The 15,975-nt window shown below is 34.8% G+C and overlaps 1 protein-coding gene across 1 annotated transcript in view; it reads right to left on the reverse strand.

Moving 5' to 3' along the window:
- The window catches only part of LOC142494637 (integumentary mucin B.1-like), a 64,862-nt gene that overhangs the window by 22,866 nt on the left and 26,021 nt on the right, over positions 1–15,975 (reverse strand). The window contains exons 6-10 of the mRNA XM_075599070.1: positions 8,981–9,004; positions 8,005–8,025; positions 4,231–4,257; positions 1,245–1,280; positions 209–235 (exon numbers count right to left, since the gene is read on the reverse strand). Of these exons, the coding sequence (XP_075455185.1) occupies positions 209–235; positions 1,245–1,280; positions 4,231–4,257; positions 8,005–8,025; positions 8,981–9,004 (135 nt within the window). The remainder of the gene's footprint in view (positions 1–208; positions 236–1,244; positions 1,281–4,230; positions 4,258–8,004; positions 8,026–8,980; positions 9,005–15,975) is intronic.

Genomic DNA, 15,975 nt, shown 5'->3' on the forward strand with positions numbered 1-15,975 from the left:
AACAAAGCACATGTTCACTGTTCACCAGGTTGCATACAGTAGGTTAGGTAAATTTGGAAATATCTTATAGACAAACAAAAAAAAAAGTTTGCCATTTGGGGTTAAGCTTTACATGTCTTTCTACACTTCCATGCAGTAAGTTATGCATGGGGTCATTAACCTGGGGCATACAACTTCTCAAATCCAGCAGCTATACGTGTTCACTTACCAGGTAGAGTGGTAAATTTTGATAAATCTGAATGCCAAGAAAAACAAAACAAAAAAACAATCATTTTTTTAAAATGTGTGATTAGGTTTTATGCATCTCTTTATTCTTCAAAGCAGTCACTTATATTTTGCAATGTCCTCAAAAAATGAACCAGAAGCATCATAAAGCATCCCCAACTGTGATTTATTCCATCTAGCACCTATAGTATAAGCTTCTCTGCCTTAAATAACAGAGCTCCAAATATACTGTATTACTTCTGGAAATGTACAGTTAGGAGACAGGTATGCCCACATATACTGTAGCATGATATACAATGATCTTTATCAGGTTTAGGAAAAGTATTAAGGCACGTACATCATTGGTAGGCTGGCATGTTTCTTCAATAGCTAACAGTTGGGATTTTTCTTCTTGTTAAAAACTATACGTGAGTGAAATAGACTTTATCTGCCAATAAAGTCAATATATGTTATATGGTCAATTTGATGACTGAAATGCTTTGGCTGCATATTTAGATTCCTTTTAGTGGCCCCTATGTAATATGTTGGGAAGCTGCTTTCCCATGCCTGTAAAAACTATGAGCCTGAATCATTTGGAACAGCTCAGACTTCACTTACACGGAGAGAGGTGGCTTCCCAGACTATTCAACAAGCACCAATGTAAAGGATTTTAGTTTTAATAATCATGCCTGTTAAAATGTATTGTTAGTTAAGCGTTCTGCAAACTATATTCTAATTTGTTGCTGGGAATTAAGGACTTTTTAAAATAAACAACTTATATTCTTATATATATATATATATGTATATGTGTGATTTGTAAGTGCTACATTTTAATATAGTTAAGCGATAAACAATACATGATGAGAACAAATACAATAAAAGGAAAAGTATTTGGATAATTTAGTGTGCAAATAAGGAATAAGAAAAGGTATAGTATGTTAGAAAAGTTGCCAAACAGACCATAACTGAAATTCATTGTAAAACAACAAGGAAGAGAGAAACAAAGTATTTCTGTTGAGAAAATATCCATCGGTTATTACCCAGAGTAGGCAATGCTGGCATAACTGGACCAGGCCCTAGAGAATAATGATAATATCACATTGTCATTAGTAGAGAATCTGTGCGGATCTTGTATATTTTACAGCTTACAAAAAGTAATTCATCTGCCAATATTTGGCAAAAAAAAACCATAAACTCTTAGCAACTCATTCTGCACTAAACATTTGCATAAAAAGTGGATGCTCTCTACAAAGACTACTAATAGAGTCCGAACACACAGGAACACATCATTTGACTATTGGTAATCAAACTGTATTGGTGTGGGTAGGAAGTAAGAGCGCTCTATGGCCAAACTGTTTGCAGTGAGCAACTGGTTGCTGGTCATAATTCAAGTCAAATACTATTATAATGTAAACATAATATTATATTTTTATTCCTACCCTATGGGTGCTGTTATGTTTCACAAAGTAAGTGAAACTGTCCTGGCCTATTTGCTTGCTCCTTGATGCCGCTGCCTGAGATGGGGGGCAGCCTACAACTGCAAATTGGGTGGAATCAATTGTGCATATGGTGGGTGAGCTCTGTGTATGTACTTTATGTACTGTACACAGTATGGCACAAAATATGTATAATTGCCTTTGCAAAGAAGGAGAGTGGAACAAGCAAGTAGGTGGTATTGGTGGTGGCAGAAAGTGGCTAGGGAGAAGATCAGGAAAGTGTGCTACTACCGTCAGTGCTATTGTAAACAGTACATACAGTAGCAGATCAAACAACATAAGGGTAGGTACTGGGCCACAAAGGAATCATTATCATTCAACATTTTAAGCAGCACGAGCCCCAGCCTAAATGGGATGATCATGTGATTGATATGGGGTACATTGTACGTAGTCCAAAGCGACCATTTGGGATGTTTTCTGGTAAATATCCCTACAGACTTTGAGGATTTTGTGGAAGAAAACAGCCCAAACGCCAGCTTCGGATTATATAGAATGTACAATATGCAGTAGAATATATGTATAACATACATACTGTACGTACATGGGAGTTGACTGTGACTGAGAAAAAGGATCAGGACTTAGAGCTCAGGGCCTCTGTTCTACCACTAGTACAAGTACCTGTGCCAATTGTGACTATGATGTGAATGTTGAGATTTATGGAATATACAGTATGTATAACATAAATACTGTATTCATTTGACTTGACTGGGAATGAGAAAGAGAATCAAAGACTTAGAGCTTAGTGCCACCTTTCTACACACCAACACCATTATCTGACATGTAAATTAGGACCACGATATGAATACTAAGAATACAGGTATATGTATAAATAACATACATGCAACAGACTAAGAGTCATAGCCTGAGATTTTGCGTTAACTAGTGCTACCGTACAACTGGTACCAACACCATCTTCCAATACCACTTAGCATTATTATGTCTATGACAAAATGGATTTCTTTATAATGGCCCATATGCATATTTTGTGACTGAGAATGAATGAGAGCCTAAAACTGACAGATACCATTAACTAAACGTGCAATATAGGGTCAGAGGTGAGATGGGTACTATAGATGGAGAATCAGTAGCAACTGCAGGAAAATAGTTGAGCCACTTCTTTATACCCTGTCAGTGTCAGAGCCGTGTCGAGGTGTTAGATATTGAAATAAATGATAAGATCATTATTATCTTGTTAACTACACATACTGTAACATTGCAGGTACAAAATACACCATATCAATGTGTCTCATTTCTCTGTGTCAGTGTCATCTGATAGTTAAAAGGATTCCAATTAACCCAACTAAATATCTGTCTGTAATAGACTCATTTAAAGTAGAGTGGCAAGAGGAGTCCATGATCACAAGAATGATGACGACGGATGCTGTTGCTGCTGCTGCTGATTCTCTGTGTGTCCCTCTCCAATATGTCCCTCTATTGTTCATATTCTGTGGGACGATGTCAAATTATCTGAATTCTGGGATGAATCCCCTTGCCTCTACCATGCATTCAGAATCATTAGCAATATTCCCACAGAATACATAGTAAAACATGATCTGAAGTATTAAATCAATAAATGATGTCGTCCACGCTCAGTCCAAGCTACTACAGACAGTCCATGTCATAATAATCTCTGGCCTTCTTGCTGCTGTGTTGGTGGTGGTGCTGGTGAATGTGATGATGACATGGATGCGGCTGTTCAAGGAGGAAGACTGTTAATCTTATCTAACGCCCTAAAATGTGACCATACCAAAGGGGTTGTTCAGTGGGGGACGTAACTGACAGTACTGCTGCTTCTTGCCTCTTCTACCATTGCTCACTATCAGGATCTTCACCAAACTCAGTACCATCACCTACTCCACCACGCCACCTTCCCAACTCTCCTCTTTTGAAAGTGTGTTTGTGTGTGTGTGTGTGTCTAGAAATATGATGGGCGGATTAAACAAAATGTATAGAAATTGTGATGAATTTGCAGAAGACATTTACTTTTTAACGTTTGAAAAGTTTGCTGTTTTTAAAACCAAAATAAGCTAATCCTGCCTGGTTCATGAACTTCCACAGAAAATTCTCACATCCCTACCACTCTGCCATTAACACAATATAATATATCACATGTTCGTGGGAACGATACAATTAAAAATGAAACAATTGCGCTGCTTGAAAAATCAGGATCCTCAGGAGTATATGTGCAAAAATACTGATTTCAACTCTATAGTGATTTTTTTCTGCACGTTTGCCAACAGGGAGACTCTGAAAATGGGCTGTAATATGCAATTGCAAAACTTTCTGACTCTTTATAATCATTTATTGCAGAACTCCTCATTTTTAATGTTCAAAAACAACTTTTTTGTGGGTAAAAATTGCATTTCACAGCAATATTTTTTTGTGGAAAAAAAATGTTTCCTGCTAATTCTAATAACACTTATTTAAAGTGTTATTAAATTTAAGGCAGAATTCTAATAATGAATACCATCTTAACTTAATATTATTTTTATAAATAATAATAATGATAATAATAATAGCAATATCTTACCAGGAGATACATATTCCGTAGTTGTGGCTGCAGCAAAATGAGAAATATTTATTTAGAAACTGTAACAAGTTTATCAAAGTATGCCGACGGATAGATTGGTGCCATACTGGTGCAAAAGGAAAATAAAATCCTTATCTTTGATTACAAATGCCTTAAAATTAATGGGTAGAGACTGAGACGGTTTTTTGTCCTCACAATATGGTTCACGCAGGGAAAAATTGGAGCGTGGAACCAAGAAAAAGTACCTGTATGCAAAGTTATTTAAGACAAAATAACTCTTGGCCCCAGTTTTACGCTATAAAATTGTTTTGGTACATGGACGCCAGTGCCTTGTTAGAACGGGGGAACATCAAAGTGTCAAAGTCTTTATCTCCCATGTGCAACACAGTGTGTATTGAGGGTGGTTACAGCACAAATTAGGAAGTACGAAAAGTACATGCTGTGTTGTGGATTTGTGATCATAGTTGATCCATTTTGTGTGCATCAGACATCTCTGTGAAGTCTGACTTGGTGTAATTTACTCTGAGTAATCATCTTTCTTAAATATTTAAAAAAACCTTGTACAATAATGATACATTTTTAGCAGACATCAGCAAAAAGAAGAAAAAAGACATATTACTAAAGAGACCACGTATTTGTTGAAATGTAAAGTTGTATTCACATGGATAGCTCACTGGTATAATTTAGTAAATGTTTCTATGATCTCTTTAATAGTTTTATTCAATTAATTTTTAAATTATTTTATTTTACTTTCTTGAAAATATCCTACAACTAGAAATGCATGAACAATTCACTCAATATGGAAACAAATACCTCAAAAAAGGCATGTAAATGCTAAAATAAAATCATAAAACATAGGCCGGGAGCAGGCACCTCCGACGTCTCGCAAAAATCCTTCACACGGCCCCTTTCCCCTGGTGGATCCAGAAGTACAGGCACAAAGAACATGGGCGCGACTTCAGTTTTTGCACTGAACAAAGAACATTTCAGGGCACGACTTTGCTTCGCGCCATGCCCTGCACAATTTTGCAACAGAAAAGCTTGCATCTTGCAAACTTCGACACGCAGCCCTCCCATTATTGTCGGGAACTGCTCTTTCACGTGCTGTAGCTACTCTGGTGAGGAAGGTTGTCCCTTGCTGGGCAAGTGTCCCCTAGGACACTACATACGTGGACAGTCCAGATATAGCACACTGCGGCTCCCTGCGCTGGGGACCACTTTAGTATTCAATGTAGTTACTCAAACGGAGGTCTAGGCTGCCTGAGGTCAAGCGCCCTTCCTCGGACACTACCCAACATACTTTGAACAACCTCCATTTGGACGTGATGCTATAGTCCCCTTCCGAAGTTTCTTGGTCCACAGGATCCCAAAACACCACCTCCAGGGACCCTACACATCAGTCCTTAGGATGGCATGGTGCAGGCTGCAGTACCCTTGGTTGTAGCCCTTGGGACACTACCCCCATACCACTTATTAGTACTTAGAACCGCACAGTAGCCCCTCTGTGGAGGCTGCCATAGTATAGCTGCAGCTCCTCAAATGGAAGTCTTGGTCTCTTGACCATCAGGAGCCCCTCCTTGGATGCCTGCCTACTTACTTAGAGAAGGGGTCCCTCTGCACAAGACCAGCATGTAAGTGTTAACATGTGCTTGTACTTTGTGGAACATCAAACCCACCCACTGGAATGTTAATGAGCCAAGAGGAAACAAAAAACTTTTTGTTCACAGCTGCAATAGATTCAATCTCAACCACCCCAGTGTACATCTGCGTTGCCCCAAAGGCAGACAGCCTGATGAGGCTCCCAAGAACTGTTCCCCTCTGCACAGGACCAGTGTCCTAAGGGTTAACATGTGCTTGTACTTTGTGGAACGTCAACCCCACCCACTGGAATGTTAATGAGCCAAGAGGACACAAATAACTTTTTGTTCACAGCTGGAACAGATTCAATCTCAACCACCCCAGTGTACATCTGCATTGCCGCAAAGGCGGACAGACTTTGGGGCAGCCAAAGAGCAGCCAAAGGGTATGAGCCGTTTGCTGCCATTCAATGCCGTTCACTGATGTTTGGTGATGTTAAAGCTGCTCTATTTTAATATGAAACTCACAAGCCCTTTATCCCCTGTACCCAATTTTCCAACTGTATCTGTCCATGAAATGTCTGTGAATTCACTGTATAACCCTGTTCTTTTACTGTAACCATGTATTTTTTTTATAACTCTGTGCCCAGGACATACTTGAAAATGAGAGATAACTGTCAATGTATTACTTCCTGGTAAAACATTTTTTATAAATAAATCAATATACATTGTAGCTCCATCTAGCAGGAAATCCGGTCCTCAAGATCCCAAAAGGTCCCCTATGGAAACTACAACCATGGGCCCTCTAATTTGCCATAACAGGAGAGTAGCTCCTTTCTCTTACTGCAAAAGCCTGTCCTGATTATAATCTCAGCTGCGCCTCCAAATGTAACAGGTGCTCCCCCACTTTCTGGGAAATTTCACTGCTACCTGTACTCTCATTGTGCTGTACCCCATGAGGCTTACAGGATTACTGAGTGTACACCAATGGTAGTGGGGAAGACAGGACAAGCTTTTGGATATAGAGCACTCATCTCGTTCTGGGTTCAGAGCCTCCATTCCCAGCAGGCCCCATCAGTGCTGGGTGCAGTCCCTGCAGAAAAACTATCTTGCACTTCCCCGATAAACTGCAGTCATTCATAGGCAGGAGTATAAACGCAGCAAATGTTTTTTTATTGAGGACAGCCGTAGACATCAAAAATGCCTTTCTTCTGGTCATTTGACTCAAACCGCAGGGCTTGAAGCACCAAAAGTCTATCCCTGACTCCCATGCTCCCTGGTGGAGTATTGGGTAGGTGTTCCAACTCCGCTGCGGGAGGGATCTCTCTCTTCCCTGAGGATGGAGAACTCTCTAAAATTGGATCTGCAGCCCTTTTTACCCAGTGGAGGGTCCTGGTCTGAGCCCCTGATGGAGCAGTACACAGGCCTTAGACCCACCCCCCTGTCACTCAAGGGATTTGTTTACTGCTGCAGCTGCAAGGGCATAGATATGAACCTACCACTGCCTGCACTGGTACTAGGGTTTAGGTGTTAGGTAGGGTAGATTAGTAGCCAGGGGGATACATGGCTACACATACAAAATGCTTTAAATAAGTGTTAAAAAAGTGTAAGTAAAATAATAAATGAAAAACTTAAAATAATTAAAACGACATCTCTATGCAAACTGGAATTGATTGAGTGGTATGCTTGAAGAGAATAGACATAAATCAGATGGTGGTATACTGTATATGACTAGAATTTAAAACAACAGATAACCTATTGGTGTTAACCCAACTGGAAGAGAATGGCTGGTATTCAATCAAAGATAATATGACGAGTTTGAGGTTGTCCCTTCTTATATTATTCCTATCACTATTACTATGTTTATTTAAAAAATTACCTTGTCCAAGTTTTGTTGGCAGATTTTAATAAATAGGAAATCTTTTAGAATCAATGGGATATATTAAATAATTTAAGATGTAAACTGTATGTTATTAATTTAAGAAATTAAGGTTATCCTTGCATAAACTGTAATTTACAAAGAAAAACTTGTGTGTAATACCATACATATTACAACTCTCAAGCCCACCTTTTACAAGTAAGAAACATTGAGATGGGCTAATACTATATGTGTTTTGACAATCTCATTCGCTAATTATTAGATATTATGGATATAATAAATAGGCCACTCAAGGTTAAGGTTAATAAATAATCTTACCTTCACCAGGTGCTGTTGTTCCTGTTGAAAAAAATAAGAACATTTGTATATTTAGAACATTTTAGAATCAATAGGAAACATTACATTATTTCATAACAAAACAGGACTTTATTAATTTGACAATGTTAGATTAATATACATATATAATATTAATAAACAGTAGTTTACAAAATAAAAACTTCTGTTTTACTACTACATTTTTTATCGCAACTATTCCCAACTTTAAAAAAATAAGAAACCTTTGGATAAGCTAATTTTTCATTTCAACAATCTCATCCACTTATTTATACATATTCAGGGGATAGTCCACAAGCTTTGCTATACTATAGCCCATTATTTAATGCATCTCAAAGAGAACGTACTTTTAGGGGGCTACTTTGTCAATTTGGAAAATACATGACTTTAGTGGTTCTGAAAGTATACTATTCTCTTGTAACCACTTTTAACCATTAAAGGGTGTATTACTTACTGACATTACCAATTATTATTAAGAGAAATATATTATTATTATTTTAGACAACTCACAATGCAAATATTTTCCCTGTAACTCCAGGGGATCGATCAGTCAAAGCTAAGTGGGTTCAGATCCAGAGATCTGAAACCACCCATCTTTCATTTACACTATTTGCATAAATTACTCTGAATAGTGTAACCATATTGCTACCTAAGGACAGTACTTCACACAGTCAATAAGTACATAATCATGTAATTTGTTATTTTTTAACTTATTCTACACATGAAGGCGACTCAGTTTAAATACTGGAACTATTTAGACTATTGTTGCCTTAATAAACATCTCAAAATGTGTTATCATTAAAAACAAAGGAGGAAAAAACTTTCTTATCAGGATAAAGTTCTGAAGCTATTTGGCTCCACCACTTAGCAAACAAGTGTTTCAGACATTTTTTAGATTACCCTTTCCTATATAACTCTAATTTTCATACTTAAAAATAAAAAAATATATAACTAATATTACCTTTACCAGGTGCTGCTGTTACTACTGAAAAAATAGGAACATTTTTTATATTTAGGACATTTTAGAATCAATAGGAAACATGACATTATTTCATAACTATACAGGACCCTATTAATTTGCGAATGTTAGATTAATATACATATATAATATACATAAACAGTAGTTTACAAAAGAAAAACTTTTGTTTTACGACTACATTTTTGATTGCAACAATTCCCATCTTTTAAAAGCAAAGAAACTTTTGTGTGGGCTGATTTTTAATTTCAACAATCTCGTCCACCTATTTATAGATATTCTGGGGATGTCCACAAACCGCATTGTACTATAGCCAAGTATTTAATGCATCTCAAATAGAACTTGCTTTTATGGGGCTACTTTGTCAATTTGGCAAATACATTACTTTAGTGGTTCTGAAAGTTTGCTATTTTCTTGTAACCACTTTTAACCATTAAAGGGTGTATTCCTTACTTACATTTGCTATTATTCTTAGGAGAAATATATTATTATTATTATTATTATTATTATTTTAATTTTAGACAACTCACAATGAAAATATTTTCCCTGTAACTTCAGGATGTCAATTGGTCAAAGCTAAGGTGATTCAGATCCAGAGATCTGAAACCACCCATCTTTCATTTACACTATTTGCATAAATAACTCTGAATAGCGTAACAATATTGCTACCTAAGAACAGTACTTCACACAGTCAATAAGTTCATGATGGTGTAATTTGTTATTTTTGAACTTATTCTACACATGAAGGCGACTCAGTTTAAATACTGGAAAAATGTAGACAATTGTTGCATTAATAAACGTCTCAAAATGTGTTGTCATTTAAAAGAAAGGAGAAAAAAAATCTTTTCAATATAACTTTCTGAAGATATTTGGCACCACCACTCAGCGAACAAGTGTTTCAGACATTTTTTAGATTACCCTTTCTTATATCTCCTAATTTTCAAACTTAAAAATAAAAAATATATATCACTAATATTACCTTCAACAGGTGCTACTGTTGTTACTCCTGAAAAAATGGGAACATTTGTATATTTAGGACATTTTTTAATCAATAGGAAACATTACATTATTTCATAACTATACAGGACCCTATTAATATGAGAATGTTAGATTAATATACATATATTATATACATAAACAGTAGTTTACAAAAGAAAAACGTTTGTTTTACGACTGCATTTTTAATTGCAACAATTCCCATCTTTTAAAAGGGAAGAAACTTTTGTGTGGGCTTATTTTTAATTTCAACAATCTCGTCCACCTATTTATAGATATTCTTGGGATAGTCCACAAACCGCACTATACTATAGCCAAGTATTTAATGCATCTCAAATAGAACTTGCTTTATGGGGCTACTTTGTCAATTTGGCAAATAAATTACTTTAGTGGCTCTGAAAGTGTGCTATTCTTTTGTAACCACATTTAACCATGAAAGGTTGTTTTCCTTACTTACATTTGCTATTATTCTTAGGAGAAATATATTATTATTATTATTATTATTTTAATTTTAGACAACTCACAATGAAAATATTTTCCCTGTAACTTCAGGATGTCAATCGGTCAAAGCTAAGGTGATTCAGATCCAGAGATCTGAAACCACCCATCTTTCATTTACACTATTTGCATAAATTACTCTGAATAGTGTAACAATATTGCTACCTAAGAACAGTACTTCACACAGTCAATAAGTACATAATCATGTAATCTGTGATTTTTTAACTTATTCTACACATGAAGGCGACTCAGTTTAAATACTGGAAAAATGTAGACAATTGTTGCATTAATAAACATCTCAAAATGTGTTGTCATTTAAAAGAAAGGAGAAAAAAAATCTTTTCAATATAACTTTCTGAAGATATTTGGCACCACCACTCAGCGAACAAGTGTTTCAGACATTTTTTAGATTACCCTTTCTTATATCTCCTAATTTTCAAACTTAAAAATAAAAAATATATATTACTAATATTACCTTCAGCAGGTGCTGCTGTTGTTACTCCTGAAAAAATGGGAACATTTGTATATTTAGGACATTTTTTAATCAATAGGAAACATGACATTATTTCATAACTATACAGGACCCTATTAATTTGAGAATGTTAGATTAATATACATATATTATATACATAAACAGTAGTTTACAAAAGAAAAACTTTTGTTTTACGACTACATTTTTAATTGCAACAATTCCCATCTTTTAAAAGGGAAGAAACGTTTGTGTGGGCTGATTTTTAATTTCAACAATCTCATCCACCTATTTAAACTGTTTTTAAACACTGACAAGACTGTAACAATGGTATTTGGGACCAAGACTAAATTTGTAAAGCTTCCAGTGACTGAGCTCCTGATTAGAACCAACGCTAAAACCACCCTAACACCTGTCACTAGTTTTAAATACCTGGGCTTATGGTTTGACTCCCACTTAACATTCGGGATGCACATTGATACCCTGACAACCAAGACCTATGCCAAACTAGGGGTACTTTACAGGAACAAATCCTCCCTAAGTCTCCTGGTCAGAAAGCGTATTGCACAGCAGATGCTAATGCCAATTATTGACTATGGAGACATAGTATATGGCTCGGCTCCTCAAACCCACCTTAGCAAACTTGACACCCTCTACAATTCAATTTGTCGTTTTGTTCTCCAATGCAACTACAACACACATCACTGCGAAATGCTCAAAGAACTAGATTGGTCATCACTAGAGTCTAGGCGCAAAGTTCACCTTTCCTGTCTCACCCTCAAATACTTTCTGGGCAAGCTACCCAGCTACCTGAACAAGCTCCTCACCCCTACCACATGCAGTACCTATCACCTGAGATCAGACTCCAAAAGACTATTCATGGTCCCAAGACTCAACAAAGTATCCGGACGTTCCTCCTTCTCCTTCCGTGCACCCCAAAACTGGAACAACCTACCAGAGACTCTCATATCCACCACCAGCTTAAGTTCTTTCAAATCTAGGGCTGTCTCACACTTTAATCTGGTCTGTAACTGTTTCATACGCTCATAATATATATTTTCTTTAACTGTGCATGCAATGTCTTGTATATAAATGTATACCTTGTTCATTTATGTAACTGTATTTGTAACCATGTATTATTTGTTTTACTCTGTGCCCAGGACATGCTTGAAAACGAGAGGTAACTCTCAATGTATTACTTCCTGGTAAAATATTTTATAAATAAATAAATAAATAAATAAATAGATATTCTTGGGATTGTCCACAAACCGAACTATACTATAGCCAAGTATTTAATGCATCTCAAATAGAACTTGCTTTATGGGGCTACTTTGTCAATTTGGCAAATAAATTACTTTAGTGGCTCTGAAAGTGTGCTATTCTTTTGTAACCACATTTAACCATGAAAGGGTGTATTCATTACTTACATTTGCTATTATTCTTAGGAGAAATATATTATTATTATTATTTTAATTTTAGACAACTCACAATGAACATATTTTCCCTGTAACTTCAGCATGTCAATCGGTCAAAGCTAAGGTGATTCAGATCCAGAGATCTGAAACCACCCATCTTTCATTTACACTATTTGCATAAATTACTCTGAATAGTGTAACAATATTGCTACCTAAGAACAGTACTTCACACAGTCAATAAGTTCATGATCGTGTAATTTGTTATTTTTGAACTTATTCTACACATGAAGGCGACTCAGTTTAAATACTGGAAAAATGTAGACAATTGTTGCATTAATAAACATCTCAAAATGTGTTGTCATTTAAAACAAACGAGAAAAAAAATCTTTTCAATATAACTTTCTGAAGATATTTGGCACCACCACTCAGCGAACAAGTGATTCAGACATTTTTTAGATTACCCTTTCTTATATCTCCTAATTTTCAAACTTAAAAATAAAAAATATATATCACTAATATTACCTTCAACAGGTGCTACTGTTGTTACTCCTGAAAAAATGGGAACATTTGTATATTTAGGACATTTTTTAATCAATAGGAAACATTACATTATTTCATAACTATACAGGACCCTATTAATATGAGAATGTTAGATTAATATACATATATTATATACATAAACAGTAGTTTACAAAAGAAAAACTTTTGTTTTACGACTGCATTTTTAATTGCAACAATTCCCATCTTTTAAAAGGGAAGAAACTTTTGTGTGGGCTTATTTTTAATTTCAACAATCTCGTCCACCTATTTATAGATATTCTTGGGATAGTCCACAAACCGCACTATACTATAGCCAAGTATTTAATGCATCTGAAATAGAACTTGCTTTATGGGGCTACTTTGTCAATTTGGCAAATAAATTACATTAGTGGCTCTGAAAGTGTGCTATTCTTTTGTAACCACATTTAGCATGAAAGGGTGTATTCCTTACTTACATTTGCTATTATTCTTAGGAGAAATATATTATTATTATTATTTTAATTTTAGACAACTCACAATGAAAATATTTTCCCTGTAACTCCAGCATGTCAATCGGTCAAAGCTAAGGTGGTTCAGATCCAGAGATCTGAAACCACCCATCTTTCATTTACACTATTTGCATAAATTACTCTGAATAGTGTAACAATATTGCTACCTAAGAACAGTACTTCACACAGTCAATAAGTACATAATCATGTAATCTGTGATTTTTTAACTTATTCTACACATGAAGGCGACTCAGTTTAAATACTGGAAAAATGTAGACAATTGTTGCATTAATAAACGTCTCAAAATGTGTTGTCATTTAAAAGAAAGGAGAAAAAAAATCTTTTCAATATAACTTTCTGAAGATATTTGGCACCACCACTCAGCGAACAAGTGTTTCAGACATTTTTTAGATTACCCTTTCTTATATCTCCTAATTTTCAAACTTAAAAATAAAAAATATATATCACTAATATTACCTTCAACAGGTGCTACTGTTGTTACTCCTGAAAAAATGGGAACATTTGTATATTTAGGACATTTTTTAATCAATAGGAAACATTACATTATTTCATAACTATACAGGACCCTATTAATATGAGAATGTTAGATTAATATACATATATTATATACATAAACAGTAGTTTACAAAAGAAAAACGTTTGTTTTACGACTGCATTTTTAATTGCAACAATTCCCATCTTTTAAAAGGGAAGAAACTTTTGTGTGGGCTTATTTTTAATTTCAACAATCTCGTCCACCTATTTATAGATATTCTTGGGATAGTCCACAAACCGCACTATACTATAGCCAAGTATTTAATGCATCTCAAATAGAACTTGCTTTATGGGGCTACTTTGTCAATTTGGCAAATAAATTACTTTAGTGGCTCTGAAAGTGTGCTATTCTTTTGTAACCACATTTAGCATGAAAGGGTGTATTCCTTACTTACATTTGCTATTATTCTTAGGAGAAATATATTATTATTATTATTTTCATTTTAGACAACTCACAATGAAAATATTTTCCCTGTAACTCCAGCATGTCAATCGGTCAAAGCTAAGGTGGTTCAGATCCAGAGATCTGAAACCACCCATCTTTCATTTACACTATTTGCATAAATTACTCTGAATAGTGTAACAATATTGCTACCTAAGAACAGTACTTCACACAGTCAATAAGTACATAATCATGTAATCTGTGATTTTTTAACTTATTCTACACATGAAGGCGACTCAGTTTAAATACTGGAAAAATGTAGACAATTGTTGCATTAATAAACATCTCAAAATGTGTTGTCATTTAAAAGAAAGGAGAAAAAAAATCTTTTCAATATAACTTTCTGAAGATATTTGGCACCACCACTCAGCGAACAAGTGTTTCAGACATTTTTTAGATTACCCTTTCTTATATCTCCTAATTTTCAAACTTAAAAATAAAAAATATATATTACTAATATTACCTTCAACAGGTGCTGCTGTTGTTACTCCTGAAAAAATGGGAACATTTGTATATTTAGGACATTTTTTAATCAATAGGAAACATGACATTATTTCATAACTATACAGGACCCTATTAATTTGAGAATGTTAGATTAATATACATATATTATATACATAAACAGTAGTTTACAAAAGAAAAACTTTTGTTTTACGACTACATTTTTAATTGCAACAATTCCCATCTTTTAAAAGGGAAGAAACGTTTGTGTGGGCTGATTTTTAATTTCAACAATCTCATCCACCTATTTATAGATATTCTTGGGATTGTCCACAAACCGCACTATACTATAGCCAAGTATTTAATGCATCTCAAATAGAACTTGCTTTATGGGGCTACTTTGTCAATTTGGCAAATAAATTACTTTAGTGGCTCTGAAAGAGTGCTATTCTTTTGTAACCACATTTAACCATGAAAGGGTGTATTCATTACTTACATTTGCTATTATTCTTAGGAGAAATATATTATTATTATTATTATTTTAATTTTAGACAACTCACAATGAAAATATTTTTCCTGTAACTTCAGGATGTCAATCGGTCAAAGCTAAGGTGGTTCAGATCCAGAGATCTGAAACCACCCATCTTTCATTTACACTATTTGCATAAATTACTCTGAATAGTGTAACAATATTGCTACCTAAGAACAGTACTTCACACAGTCAATAAGTTCATGATCGTGTAATTTGTTATTTTTGAACTTATTCTACACATGAAGGCGACTCAGTTTAAATACTGGAAAAATGTAGACAATTGTTGCATTAATAAACATCTCAAAATGTGTTGTCATTTAAAACAAAGGAGGAAACAAAATCTTATCAATATAACTTTCTGAAAATATTTGGCACCACCACTCAGCGTACAAGTATTTCAGACATTTTTTAGATTACCCTTTCTTATATCTCCTAATTTTCAAACTTAAAAATAAAAAATATATATTACTAATATTACCTTCAACAGGTGCTACTGTTGTTACTCCTGAAAAAATGGGAACATTTGTATATTTAGGACATTTTTTAATCAATAGGAAACATGACATTATTTCATAACTATACAGGACCCTATTAATTTGAGAAT

This window comes from Ascaphus truei, chromosome 5, assembly GCF_040206685.1.
Source record: "Ascaphus truei isolate aAscTru1 chromosome 5, aAscTru1.hap1, whole genome shotgun sequence".
Classification (NCBI taxonomy): Eukaryota; Metazoa; Chordata; class Amphibia; order Anura; family Ascaphidae; genus Ascaphus; species Ascaphus truei.